Source organism: Salmo salar, chromosome ssa18 (assembly GCF_905237065.1).
Source record: "Salmo salar chromosome ssa18, Ssal_v3.1, whole genome shotgun sequence".
In the NCBI taxonomy this organism is placed as follows: Eukaryota; Metazoa; Chordata; class Actinopteri; order Salmoniformes; family Salmonidae; genus Salmo; species Salmo salar.
Window position 1 is genome coordinate 25,967,172 of NC_059459.1, and position 14,247 is coordinate 25,981,418.

Here is a 14,247-nt window from a genome sequence, read left to right on the forward strand (position 1 = left end):
AGGTAGGGTTAGGACTGATGCTAGGGTTAGGGCTGATGCTAGGTTTACTGCCAGGATGTGGACATGAAGCTAGGATTAGGGCTGATGCTAGGTTTAGTTACTGCCAGGATGTGGACATGAAGCTATGGTTAGGACTGATGCTCGGGTTAGGGCTGATGCTAGGTTTAGTTACTGCCAGGATGTGGACATGAAGCTATGGTTAGGACTGATGCTCGGGTTAGAACTGATGCTAGGGTTAGTTACTGCCAGGATGTGGACATGAAGGTAGGGTTAGGACTGATGCTAGGGTTACTGCCAGGATGTGGACATGAAGCTAGAGTTAGGGCTGAGCTAGGGTTAGTTACTGCCAGGATGTGGACATGAAGCTAGGGTGAGGGCTGATGCTAGGGTTAGTTACTGCCAGGATGTGGACATGAAGCTAGGGTTACTGCCAGGATTTGGACATGAAGTTAGGGTTAGGGCTGATGCTAGGGTTAGTTACCGCCAGGATGTGGACATGAAGCTAGGATTAGGGCTGATGCTAGGGTTACTGCCAGGATGTGGACATGAAGGTAGGGTTAGGGCTGATGCTAGGGTTAGTTACTGCCAGGATGTGGACATGAAGCTAGGATTAGGGCTGATGCTAGGGTTAGGGCTGATGCTTGGGTTAGTTACTGCCAGGATGTGGACATGAAGCTAGGGGTAGGGCTGATGCTAGGGTTAGGACTTATGCTAGGGTTAGTTACTGCCAGGATGTGGACATGAAGGTAGGGTTAGGGCTGATGCTAGTGTTAGTTACTGCCAGGATATGGACATGAAGCTAGGATTAGGGCTGATGCTAGGGTTACTGCCAGGATGTAGACATGAAGCTAGGATTAGGACTGATGCTAGGGTTACTGCCAGGATGTGAACATGAAGCTAGGGGGAGGGCTGAGCTAGGGTTAGTTACTGGCAGGATATGGACATGATGCTAGGGTCAGGGCTGATATCAGGGTTAGGACTGATGCTAGGGTTACTGCCAGGATGTGGACATGAAGCTAGGGTTAGGGCTGATGCTAGGGTTACTGCCAGGATGTAGACATGAAGCTAGGATTAGGACTGATGCTAGGGTTACTGCCAGGATGTGAACATGAAGCTAGGTTCGGGCTGATGCTAGGGTTAGGACTGATGCTAGGGTTACTGCCAGGATGTGGACATGAAGCTAGGGTTAGGGCTGATGCTAGGGTTAGTTACTGCCAGGATGTGGACATGAAGCTAGGGTTAGGGCTGATGCTAGGGTTAGGACTGATGCTAGGGTTACTGCCAGGATGTGGACATGAAGCTAGTGTTAGGGCTGATGCTAGGGTTAGGGCTGATGCTACGGTTACTGCCAGGATGTGGACATGAAGCTAGTGTTAGGGCTGATGCTAGGGTTAGTTACTGCCAGGATATGGACATGAAGCTAGGATTAGGGCTGATGCTAGGGTTACTGCCAGGATGTAGACATGAAGCTAGGATTAGGACTGATGCTAGGGTTACTGCCAGGATGTGAACATGAAGCTAGGGGTAGGGCTGAGCTAGGGTTAGTTACTGCCAGGATATGGACATGATGCTAGGGTTAGGGCTGATGCTAGGGTTAGGACTGATGCTAGGGTTACTGCCAGGATGTGGACATGAAGCTAGGGTTAGGGCTGAGCTAGGGTTAGTTACTGCCAGGATATGGACATGATGCTAGGGTTAGGGCTGATGCTAGGGTTAGTTACTGCCAGGATGTGGACATGAAGTTAGGGTTACGGCTGATGCTAGGGTTAGTTACTGCCAGGATGTGGACATGACGAAAGGGTTAGGGCTGATGCTAGGGTTAGGACTGATGCTAGGGTTAGTTACTGCCAGGATGTGGACATGAAGCTATGGTTAGGGCTGATGCTAGGGTTAGGACTGATGCTAGGGTTAGTTACTGCCAGGATGTGGACATGATGCTAGGGTTAGGGCTGATGCTACGGTTACTGCCAGGATGTGGACATGAAGCTAGTGTTAGGGCTGATGCTAGGGTTAGTTACTGCCAGGATATGGACATGAAGCTAGGATTAGGGCTGATGCTAGGGTTACTGCCAGGATGTGGACATGAAGCTAGGATTAGGACTGATGCTAGGGTTACTGCCAGGATGTGAACATGAAGCTAGGGGTAGGGCTGAGCTAGGGTTAGTTACTGCCAGGATATGGACATGATGCTAGGGTTAGGGCTGATGCTAGGGTTAGGACTGATACTAGGGTTAGTTACTGCCAGGATGTGGACATGAAGCTATGGTTAGGGCTGATGCTAGGGTTAGGACTGATGCTAGGGTTAGTTACTGCCAGGATGTGGACATGAAGCTAGGGTTAGGACTGATGCTAGGGTAACTGCCAGGATGTGGACATGAAGGTAGGGTTAGGACTGATGCTAAGGTTACTGCCAGGATGTGGACATGAAGGTAGGGTTAGGGTTGATGCTAGGGTTACTGCCAGGATGTGGACATGAAGGTAGGGTTAGGACTGATGCTAGGGTTAGGGCTGATGCTAGGTTTACTGCCAGGATGTGGACATGAAGCTAGGATTAGGGCTGATGCTAGGTTTAGTTACTGCCAGGATGTGGACATGAAGCTATGGTTAGGACTGATGCTCGGGTTAGAACTGATGCTAGGGTTAGTTACTGCCAGGATGTGGACATGAAGCTAGGGTTACTGCCAGGATTTGGACATGAAGTTAGGGTTAGGGCTGATGCTAGGGTTAGGACTGATGCTAGGGTTAGTTACTGCCAGGATGTGGACATGAAGCTAGGGTTAGGGCTGATGCTAGGGTTAGTTACTGCCAGGATGTGGACATGAAGCTAGGGTTACTGCCAGGATTTGGACATGAAGTTAGGGTTAGGGCTGAGCTAGGGTTAGTTACTGCCAGGATATGGACATGATGCTAGGGTTAGGGCTGATGCTAGGGTTAGGACTGATGCTAGGGTTACTGCCAGGATGTGGACATGAATGTAGGGTTAGGGCTGATGCTAGGGTTAGTTACTGCCAGGATGTGGACATGACGCTATGGTTAGGGCTGATGCTAGGGTTAGGACTGATGCTAGGGTTAGTTACTGCCAGGATGTGGACATGAAGCTAGGGTTAGGACTGATGCTAGGGCTACTGCCAGGATGTGGACATGAAGGTAGGGTTAGGGTTGATGCTAGGGTTACTGCCAGGATGTGGACATGAAGGTAGGGTTAGGACTGATGCTAGGGTTAGGGCTGATGCTAGGTTTACTGCCAGGATGTGGACATGAAGCTAGGATTAGGGCTGATGCTAGGTTTAGTTACTGCCAGGATGTGGACATGAAGCTAGGGGAAGGGCTGATGCTAGGGTTAGTTACTGCCAGGATGTGGACATGAAGCTAGGGTTACTGCCAGGATTTGGACATGAAGCTAGGGTTAGGGCTGATGCTACGGTTACTGCCAGGATTGGGACATGAAGCTAGGGTTAGGGCTGATGCTAGGGTTAGTTACTGCCAGGATGTGGACATGAAGCTAGGGTTAGGGCTGATGCTAGGGTTACTGCCAGGATGTAGACATGAAGCTAGGATTAGGACTGATGCTAGGGTTACTGCCAGGATGTGAACATGAAGGTAGGGTTAGGACTGATGCTAGGGTTACTGCCAAGATGTGGACATGAAGCTAGGGGTAGGGCTGAGCTAGGGTTAGTTACTGCCAGGATGTGGACATGAAGCTAGGATTAGGGCTGATGCTAGGGTTAGGACTGATGCTAGGGTTAGTTACTGCCAGGATGTGGACATGAAGCTAGGGTTAGGGCTGATGCTAGGGTTAGTTACTGCCAGGATGTGGACATGAAGCTAGGGTTACTGCCAGGATTTGGACATGAAGTTAGGGTTAGGGCTGATGCTAGGGTTAGGACTGATGCTAGGGTTACTGCCAGGATGTAGACATGAAGCTAGGATTAGGACTGATGCTAGGGTTACTGCCAGGATGTGAACATGAAGCTAGGGGTAGGGCTGAGCTAGGGTTAGTTACTGCCAGGATATGGACATGATGATAGGGTTAGGGCTGATGCTAGGGTTAGGACTGATGCTAGGTTTACTGCCAGGATGTGGACATGAAGCTAGGATTAGGGCTGATGCTAGGTTTAGTTACTGCCAGGATGTGGACATGAAGCTATGGTTAGGACTGATGCTCGGGTTAGAACTGATGCTAGGGTTAGTTACTGCCAGGATGTGGACATAAAGGTAGGGTTAGGACTGATGCTAGGGTTACTGCCAGGATGTGGACATGAAGCTAGGGTTAGGGCTGAGCTAGGGTTAGTTACTGCCAGGATATGGACATGATGCTAGGGTTAGGGCTGATGCTAGGGTTAGTTACTGCCAGGATGTGGACATGAAGTTAGGGTTAGGGCTGATGCTAGGGTTAGTTACTGCCAGGATGTGGACATGAAGGTAGGGTTAGGGCTGATGCTAGGGTTAGTTACTGCCAGGATGTGGACATGACGCTAGGGTTAGGGCTGATGCTAGGGTTAGGACTGATGCTAGGGTTAGTTACTGCCAGGATGTGGACATGAAGCTATGGTTAGGGTTGATGCTAGGGTTAGGACTGATGCTAGGGTTAGTTACTGCCAGGATGTGGACATGAAGCTAGGGTTAGGACTGATGCTAGGGTTAGTTACTGCCAGGATGTGGACATGAAGCTAGGGTTAGGGTTGATGCTAGGGTTAGGACTGATGCTAGGGTTAGTTACTGCCAGGATGTGGACATGAAGCTAGGGTTAGGACTGATGCTAGGGTTAGTTACTGCCAGGATGTGGACATGAAGCTAGGGTTAGGGTTGATGCTAGGGTTACTGCCAGGATGTGGACATGAAGGTAGGGTTAGGACTGATGCTAGGGCTACTGCCAGGATGTGGACATGAAGGTAGGGTTAGGGTTGATGCTAGGGTTACTGCCAGGATGTGGACATGAAGGTAGGGTTAGGACTGATGCTAGGGTTAGGACTGATGCTCGGGTTAGTTACTGCCAGGATGTGGACATGAAGCTAGGGGAAGGGCTGATGCTAGGGTTACTGCCAGGATGTGGACATGAAGGTAGGGTTACTGCCAGGATTTGGACATGAAGGTAGGGTTAGGGTTGATGCTAGGGTTACTGCCAGGATGTGGACATGAAGCTAGGGTTAGGGCTGAGCTAGGGTTAGTTACTGCCAGGATATGGACATGATGCTAGGGTTAGGGCTGATGCTAGGGTTAGTTACTGCCAGGATGTGGACATGAAGTTAGGGTTAGGGCTGATGCTAGGGTTAGTTACTGCCAGGATGTGGACATGAAGGTAGGGTTAGGGCTGATGCTAGGGTTAGTTACTGCCAGGATGTGGACATGACGCTAGGGTTAGGGCTGATGCTAGGGTTAGGACTGATGCTAGGGTTAGTTACTGCCAGGATGTGGACATGAAGCTATGGTTAGGGTTGATGCTAGGGTTAGGACTGATGCTAGGGTTAGTTACTGCCAGGATGTGGACATGAAGCTAGGGTTAGGACTGATGCTAGGGTTAGTTACTGCCAGGATGTGGACATGAAGCTAGGGTTAGGGTTGATGCTAGGGTTAGGACTGATGCTAGGGTTAGTTACTGCCAGGATGTGGACATGAAGCTAGGGTTAGGACTGATGCTAGGGTTAGTTACTGCCAGGATGTGGACATGAAGCTAGGGTTAGGGTTGATGCTAGGGTTACTGCCAGGATGTGGACATGAAGGTAGGGTTAGGACTGATGCTAGGGCTACTGCCAGGATGTGGACATGAAGGTAGGGTTAGGGTTGATGCTAGGGTTACTGCCAGGATGTGGACATGAAGGTAGGGTTAGGACTGATGCTAGGGTTAGGACTGATGCTCGGGTTAGTTACTGCCAGGATGTGGACATGAAGCTAGGGGAAGGGCTGATGCTAGGGTTACTGCCAGGATGTGGACATGAAGGTAGGGTTACTGCCAGGATTTGGACATGAAGGTAGGGTTAGGACTGATGCTAGGGTTAGGACTGATGCTCGGGTTAGTTACTGCCAGGATGTGGACATGAAGCTAGGGGAAGGGCTGATGCTAGGGTTAGTTACTGGCAGGATATGGACATGAAGCTAGGGTTACTGCCAGGATTTGGACATGAAGGTAGGGTTAGGGCTGATGCTAGGGTTAGTTACTGCCAGGATGTGGACATGAAGGTAGGGTTAGGGCTGATGCTAGGGTTACTGCCAGGATGTAGACATGAAGCTAGGATTAGGACTGATTCTAGGGTTACTGCCAGGATGTGAACATGAAGGTAGGGTTAGGACTGATGCTAGGGTTACTGCCAGGATGTGGACATGAAGCTAGGGGTAGGGCTGAGCTAGGGTTAGTTACTGCCAGGATGTGGACATGAAGCTAGGGTTAGGGCTGATGCTAGGGTTAGTTACTGCCAGGATGTGGACATGAAGTTAGGGTTAGGGCTGATGCTAGGGTTAGTTACTGCCAGGATGTGGACATGACGCTAGGGTTAGGGCTGATGCTAGGGTTAGGACTGATGCTAGGGTTAGTTACTGCCAGGATATGGACATGATGCTAGGGTGAGGGCTGATGCTAGGGTTAGTTACTGCCAGGATGTGGACATGACGCTAGGGTTAGGGCTGATGCTAGGGTTAGGACTGATACTAGGGTTAGTTACTGCCAGGATGTGGACATGAAGCTAGGGTTAGGACTGATGCTAGGGTTAGTTACTGCCAGGATGTGGACATGAAGCTATGGTTTGGGCTGATGCTAGGGTTAGGACTGATGCTAGGGTTAGTTACTGCCAGGATGTGGACATGAAGCTAGGGTTAGGACTGATGCTAGGGTTACTGCCAGGATGTGGACATGAAGGTAGGGTTAGGACTGATGCTAGGGCTACTGCCAGGATGTGGACATGAAGGTAGGGTTAGGGTTGATGCTAGGGTTACTGCCAGGATGTGGACATGAAGGTAGGGTTAGGACTGATGCTAGGGTTACTGCCAGGATGTGGACATGAAGGTAGGGTTAGGACTGATGCTAGGGTTACTGCCAGGATGTGGACATGAAGGTAGGGTTAGGACTGATGCTAGGGTTAGGACTGATGCTAGGGTTAGTTACTGCCAGGATGTGGACATGAAGTTAGGGTTAGGGCTGATGCTAGGGTTAGGACTGATGCTAGGGTTAGTTACTGCCAGGATGTGGACATGAAGGTAGGGTTAGGACTGATGCTAGGGTTAGGACTGATGCTAGGGTTAGTTACTGCCAGGATGTGGACATGAAGGTAGGATTAGGACTGATGCTAGGGTTACTGCCAGGATGTGGACATGAAGGTAGGGTTAGGGCTGATGCTAGGGTTAGTTACTGCCAGGATGTGGACATGAAGTTAGGGTTAGGGCTGATGCTAGGGTTAGTTACTGCCAGGATGTGGACATGAAGCTAGGATTAGGACTGATGCTAGGGTTACTGCCAGGATGTGGACATGAAGCTAGGATTAGGGCTGATGCTAGGGTTACTGCCAGGATGTGAACATGAAGGTAGGGTTAGGACTGATGCTAGGGTTACTGCCAGGATGTGGACATGAAGCTAGGGGTAGGGCTGAGCTAGGGTTAGTTACTGCCAGGATATGGACATGATGCTAGGGTTAGGGCTGATGCTAGGGTTAGGACTGATGCTAGGGTTAGTTACTGCCAGGATATGGACATGAAGCTAGGATTAGGGCTGATGCTAGGGTTAGGACTGATGCTAGGGTTAGTTACTGCCAGGATATGGACATGACGCTAGGGTTAGGGCTGATGCTAGGGTTACTGCCAGGATGTGGACATGAAGTTAGGGTTAGGACTGATGCTAGGGTTAGTTACTGCCAGGATATGGACATGAAGCTATGGTTAGGGCTGATGCTAGGGTTAGGACTGATGCTAGGGTTACTGCCAGGATGTGGACATGAAGGTAGGGTTAGGGTTGATGCTAGGGTTACTGCCAGGATGTGGACATGAAGGTAGGGTTAGGACTGATGCTAGGGTTAGGGCTGATGCTAGGTTTACTGCCAGGATGTGGACATGAAGCTAGGATTAGGGCTGATGCTAGGTTTAGTTACTGCCAGGATGTGGACATGAAGCTATGGTTAGGACTGATGCTCGGGTTAGAACTGATGCTAGGGTTAGTTACTGCCAGGATGTGGACATGAAGGTAGGGTTAGGACTGATGCTAGGGTTACTGCCAGGATGTGGACATGAAGCTAGAGTTAGGGCTGAGCTAGGGTTAGTTACTGCCAGGATGTAGACATGAAGCTAGGGTGAGGGCTGATGCTAGGGTTAGTTACTGCCAGGATGTAGACATGAAGCTAGGGTGAGGGCTGATGCTAGGGTTAGTTACTGCCAGGATGTGGACAGTTCTTACCTGATGTCCTGTATGGCAGCACTGCGGTCTCGTTTCTTCCCCCACATCTTGAGTGAGTTGGTGAGGAGGATGATGAACTCCCCATTCTTCATACCCACAGACACCATCTCCCCATCGGGACTGTAGCTGGCACACTTGGCTGGATGGCCCAGGCTCACCTTGTTCAGCAGTTTCTAGCAGGGAAACGGACGCAGGGTTGTAGACAACAAAACATGCCATTCAACGGTTAACTAAATTCACGTGCAAAGGAAACCAAGAACACAAACCTATTTACACACAGATTTGAGATGCAAAAAAGTTGTTTCTGCAATAAATCAATTAAGACATTCAATGTAAGTTCAAACGCAACTTCATAACTCAGCAGACCATTGGAACCACATAGTATTTATTTGTGCTGTACCTTGTCGGCCAGGTCCCATATGCGGATGGTGCTGTCGTCGCTAGTGGAGATGAACAGGTCTTTAGAGGGGTGGGTGGCCAGGCCCCAGATCTCGCCCTGCATGTGACCGTTGATCAGGATGTTGGACGCAGCGTTCTTCTCTCCCACCTCAATGATCTCACCATCCTTTGTACCTACCAATATCTTACCCTGGTAGACAGGGACACAAGAAGGTTACTGTTTTTAACCCTTCAGAACCCTAGCTATAGACTTAGGGCTTGCTTCAATCCGGATCGCTAAGAGCATCTGCTAAATGACTAAAATATTATATAAATATATATGATATTCAATTAAAATATATATATATATATATATATATATATAACATTGCGACAGTACATTTATTTCCGAAAGGATTGTTCAGGGAGTTTCTTTAAGGTTAAACATCTGCTGTAGACATGCTCAAAGTCTCTTTCACTGATGTGTGCCCTGGCTGTGCTGAACTCACCTTTCCCCGACAGACGGACCTCACACACTCAACAGTTTGGCCCGTCTCCAGCTGAAACGCTCGGCAACGCTTCATCTCCTGGTCCCACAGTTTCACTGCACCGCCCTCCTTTGTACTGAAAAAGTGCATGCACGCACACACACACACACACGCATGCAAACACACCATCATAATCATCAATGTATCATCATCATAGAGGATAGAGGGTTAACCGAGATTCAGAACTATTCTTAATGTAATCCAATGGAATTCCAGATGTGATTTTTGGTGCTAGTGTGTCTCGTTACTTTAGGTGGGATTAATGGTGTTGTCTCAAGTAGGTCAGTGTTATAAAGATATCATTCTGATTGTCAGTGGTCTTGGCAGCAGGTAGCCTAGCGGTTAAACGAATACTTCCCCTGAGTCCGATGAACTAGTGGATACCATTTTTATGTCTGTCTCTGTGTCCAGTATGAAGGAAGTTAGTTAGGTAGTTAGTGTAATGACTGGAAGTCTATGAATATCTACTAGCATACTGGTAGAAAAATGGCCTCATTGCCAAAATATCCCTTTAAGAGCGTTGGGCCAGTAACCGAAAGGTCACTGTTTCAAATCCCTGAGCTGACTAGGTGAAAAATCGGTCAATGTACCCTTGAGCAAGGCACCTAACCCTAATTTCTCCTGTAAGTCGCTCTGGATAAGAGCGTCTGACAAATGACTAAAATGTAAACTGTAAATGGTCATGCAGCAGTACGGTACTCACGGTCTCTCCTTGCCCCCTGTGACGATGAGGCCGTCCCTCAGTGTGGTGTACATGGTGAACACTGGCCCGGTGTGGGCTTTAGCCACGACACGAAGCAGGAAGTGGTCTCTCCACACGTACACATCCCCATTTATAGCACCTGTGAATGTTAGGTTATTCTGGAGGAAGAGAAACCACAGCTCAGGATCACGAAACCGTTTAATGTATCTCTGAAATGAATTACTACCCATTAGGGTAGACTTAACCTGTTGGGGCTAGGGGGCAGTATTGAGAATTTTGAAAAAAATATGTGCCCATTTTTAACTGCCTCCTACACCAACTCAGAAGCTAGAATATGCATATTATTGTTCAGGTTTGGATAGAAAACACTCTGAATTTTCTAAAACTGTTTGAATGGTGTCTGTAAGTATAACAGAACTCATATGGCAGTCAAAACCCTGAGACAAATTCTGACAGGAAGTGGATACCTGATGTGTTGAATTACCTTTAAGCCTATGCCATTGAAACACACAGGGGTTTATTAATCTTTGAGCACTTCCTATGGCTTCCACTAAAAAAGGCACTAATGATTTATGCTATACAACGTTTGACATGTTTGAACGAACGTAAATATTTTTTTCCCCCTCGTTTATGAAGACAAGTCCGGCGGGCATAGATCATGTGCTAACAACACGGAGCTTTTTGGACATAAATTATGAGCTTTTTCGAACAAAACTACATTTGTTATGGACCTGGGATTCCTGGAAGTGACATCTGATGAAGAGAATCAAAGGTAATGGATTATTTACATAGTATTTTCGATTTTAGATCTCTCCAACATGGCGGTTAGTCTGTATCGCAAAGCGTATTTTTCTGGGCGCAGTGCTCAGATTTTTGCAAAGTGTGATTTCCCAGTAAGGTTATTTTTAAATCTGGCAATCCGGTTGCGTTCAAGAGAGATGTAAATCTATAATTCTTTGAATGACAATATAATATTTTACCAATGTTTTCGAATAGTAATTATTTAATTTGTTGTGCTGATTGACTGGCGGTTATTGGAGGGAAACGATTTCCTCAACATCAATGCCATAGTAAAACGCTATTTTTGGATATAAATATGAACTTGATAGAACAAAAAATGCATGTATTGTCTAACATAATGTCCTAGGAGTGTCATCTGATGGAGATTGTCAAAGGTTAGTGCATCATTTTAGCTGGTTTTCTGCTTTTGGTGACGCCTGTCTTTGAATTGACAAAACATTACACACAGCTATTGTCAATGTACTCTCCTAACATAATCTAACTTTATGCTTTCGCCGTAAAGCCTTTTTGAAATCGGACAACGTGGTTAGATTAAGGAGATGTTTATCTTTCAAAGGGTGTAAGATAGTTGTATGTTTGAGAAATCTGAATTATGACATTTAATTGTTTTCAAATTTGGCGTTCTTGATATTTCACCTGTTGTTGATAGGGTGTACCAGGGGTGGGACGCTTGCGTCCCACATAGCCCATAGAGGTTAAGAGTTTAGTGTCAAATTCTGTCGATACTCACCGCACCAAAGGCCACAGACAACATGGTCTGCATCCTGCCGTCCTCCACTGAGCCCACCACTCCCTTCTTATACATGAGAGAGCCTCCAGCCAGTGTCCAGAACTTGATGTGCTTGATCCCAACAGACACGAACTGAGAGTCGGAGTCTGGCCGGAACTCAACTACGAAGATCCTGTCTGGATGGCCACCTTTACTGGTCACTTTAGCACCTGGACAGGGGAACCCACACAAGCACAAACACTCCTATGACCTGCTATTTACAGTTACAGAGTGATATCTAACAACATTGTTAGGATTAGCGATCCCAAAAATGCCCAGACCAATCTAAGCTGTAGCCTACCACCATCTCAGTGAATATTACCAGGGTCAGAATGGCTCACCTTCCTGCCAGCGCCACACAGTGATCGTGTGTTCAGGCTCCACCCCCACAGAGAGCAGCAGCTTTCCCGTGGCGCTGAAGTTGACGTAGCCCACCCCCTTGGCGTGAGAGCAGCGCAGGATGGACAGCGTCTGTTTACTCATGGCGTCCCACACGTGGATGGAGGGAGTGGTGCCTGGAGCACAGAGAAAACCACCATAGTCTGATCCAGTATACAAGGCAACAGTATGGAGCAGTCCAGGGCAATTGATTGGCTGTATTATAGTACTGGGTAAAAAAGGTCAGAAAAGTAGGGTTGAATACAGAGGGATAACTACTGGAGGATAGAAAACACAGGACAGGCCACTGGGAAACTGCAGGAGAACAGCAATAAGAGGGTAAACCTATAGGGGTGGTTTCCCTGACATAGATTAAGATTTTTTTTCTCATTGAGCTTGCTTTTTTATTGCAGGACTGGGATTTATCTGTGTCCGGGAAACCGGCCCATAGGTATAGTAACTGAAGGGCACACTGTAAAGGTCAATCTGGACGGGGGGGTTTACCTGGCAGGTCTGTCACTTCACCTGTGGTGTGTGAGCGATGGGAAATTAGGCAACAAAAGAACAAATGAAATCTAAAGTGAGTGCCTTCTCAGATGCTGCTGAGGGCCATGATATTAAGCACCAATAAAAACTAATTCTAGCAACAAACAAAATTAAAACGTGTCAATGCAGATTGAACAGGTCCTCAACAAAGTCCCAGAAAAATGCTAAGATAAGGCTAAACATGGGCATTCAATATCTCTCTCGCTCTCATATGCCCACACTCAGCCCACACACCAATGCTATTGATAAGTACATGCAAAATACGTAAATGCATAACCACAATAAAATAAAACATGTTCATTCACTGCAGTACAGTACATACCAATCTGTCCTGTAGCGATGACATTTTTGTATTTAGGATGTTGATTGACGGTCAAACAGAGGATGTCATCTGTATGCTCCAAGTAGAAACTCTGAGTCCCTGAGGAAAAATAGCATTAAAACACAGAGTTCATCTTCATCTTATCATGTACACGCCTTTGAAAATCACAAGCCCTGATGTCAATATTGAGTACGGTATCTGAAAGTGACAACACGTAGCTGTACCAGTGGAGAGGCTGTGCACCATGGCCGTGGCTGCTGTGTGGAAGACGATGTCGGCGCCGTCGTTGAGGTAGTGAAGGTTGTTACGACAATCGAAGCCCCTGAATCCAAACACATGGTCCAAAACCAGGTCCTGGAAGTACACACATCACCGACCAATCACATCCCACAGCGCACCAAACGTACCCAACAATGGTTCATAAAAAAAATTTAACGGTTAGAAATGTAACAAGACACAAGCATTTCGCTACACCCGCAATAACATCTGCAAAATATGTGTATGTGACCAATAAAATTTGATTTTGTAACATTGTGTTGAGTATGACATCAAAGTTATTCAGAGTTAACATCAACACCACTGTGAGACAAACCTCGACAAGCTTATTCTTTTTGGTGATATTGTTCTTCTGCAGCTTCTCTGGTTGGGGAGCAGCTCGACTAACAGGTGGCCTGCAGTGAGTAAACAGATAGTACTGCCTCACACAGTAGATATATTGGATAGATACAGTATATTAACATGTGTACCACAGAGCTAAGTCGTGTTTTCTCAGAGCAATTTCATTACAGGGCACAGCAATGCCACATTAAGGATAGATTAGACCAAGTTATAAAATATCTCTCTAGTCTGACATGAGAGAGATAGAAACAAATAAAGAAAGAAAAAAGAGAGTGTGAGAAAGAAAATATCTATGTACTAAACTACAGCTTGAGGAACTCAGAAAGTACAAAACAGCTGCAATCAGTCATATCCCTCTGAATAGAAACCTTGTTAAGCATGGCTACAGTACATCATTGTTTGTTAATCACTCATAATAGCCTTTACTGTTTATAATACACAAATATTCAGTGTTCCTCATGAAACACACACAGTATATAACACAATATCTACAGACAGATTCAGTGCTACATAAAATGGAATAAATTGTATACATCACTGACATTTTCCTATTACATTTTCCACATGTATGAATTTTGGCCAGCCACTGCACAAATATCACCAAGGTGGGCACATCACATTCACAATGTTAACAAGCGTCAACTTTCACATAAGGATCACACCAATAACAACACATTACACCAGTTGGCTGAGGCCACATTTAACATGTATGGCAATGAGCCACAATGAGCAACAGAATACAATTCCACTCAGTCTCTGAGTCAGTTTCTAGGAGCTCTACACTGCCACCTGCAGCACATCTACCTCTGC

General features: G+C 46.9%; 1 protein-coding gene across 5 annotated transcripts in view; it reads right to left on the minus strand.

Moving 5' to 3' along the window:
- LOC106577113 (echinoderm microtubule-associated protein-like 6) overlaps nt 1-14,247 on the minus strand; it is a 150,925-nt gene that overhangs the window by 28,576 nt on the left and 108,102 nt on the right. For 3 of the 5 annotated variants that reach the window (XM_014154858.2, XM_014154856.2, XM_014154855.2), the window contains 10 exons: nt 13,412-13,490; nt 13,044-13,173; nt 12,820-12,918; nt 12,456-12,476; nt 11,915-12,088; nt 11,535-11,743; nt 10,004-10,161; nt 9,262-9,376; nt 8,775-8,963; nt 8,375-8,547 (listed from right to left, as the gene is read on the minus strand). In XM_014154858.2, coding sequence (XP_014010333.1) covers nt 8,375-8,547; nt 8,775-8,963; nt 9,262-9,376; nt 10,004-10,161; nt 11,535-11,743; nt 11,915-12,088; nt 12,456-12,476; nt 12,820-12,918; nt 13,044-13,173; nt 13,412-13,490 — 1,347 coding nt within the window. The remainder of the gene's footprint in view (nt 1-8,374; nt 8,548-8,774; nt 8,964-9,261; nt 9,377-10,003; nt 10,162-11,534; nt 11,744-11,914; nt 12,089-12,455; nt 12,477-12,819; nt 12,919-13,043; nt 13,174-13,411; nt 13,491-14,247) is intronic. The other 2 variants (XM_014154859.2, XM_014154857.2) reach the window with 1 other exon arrangement.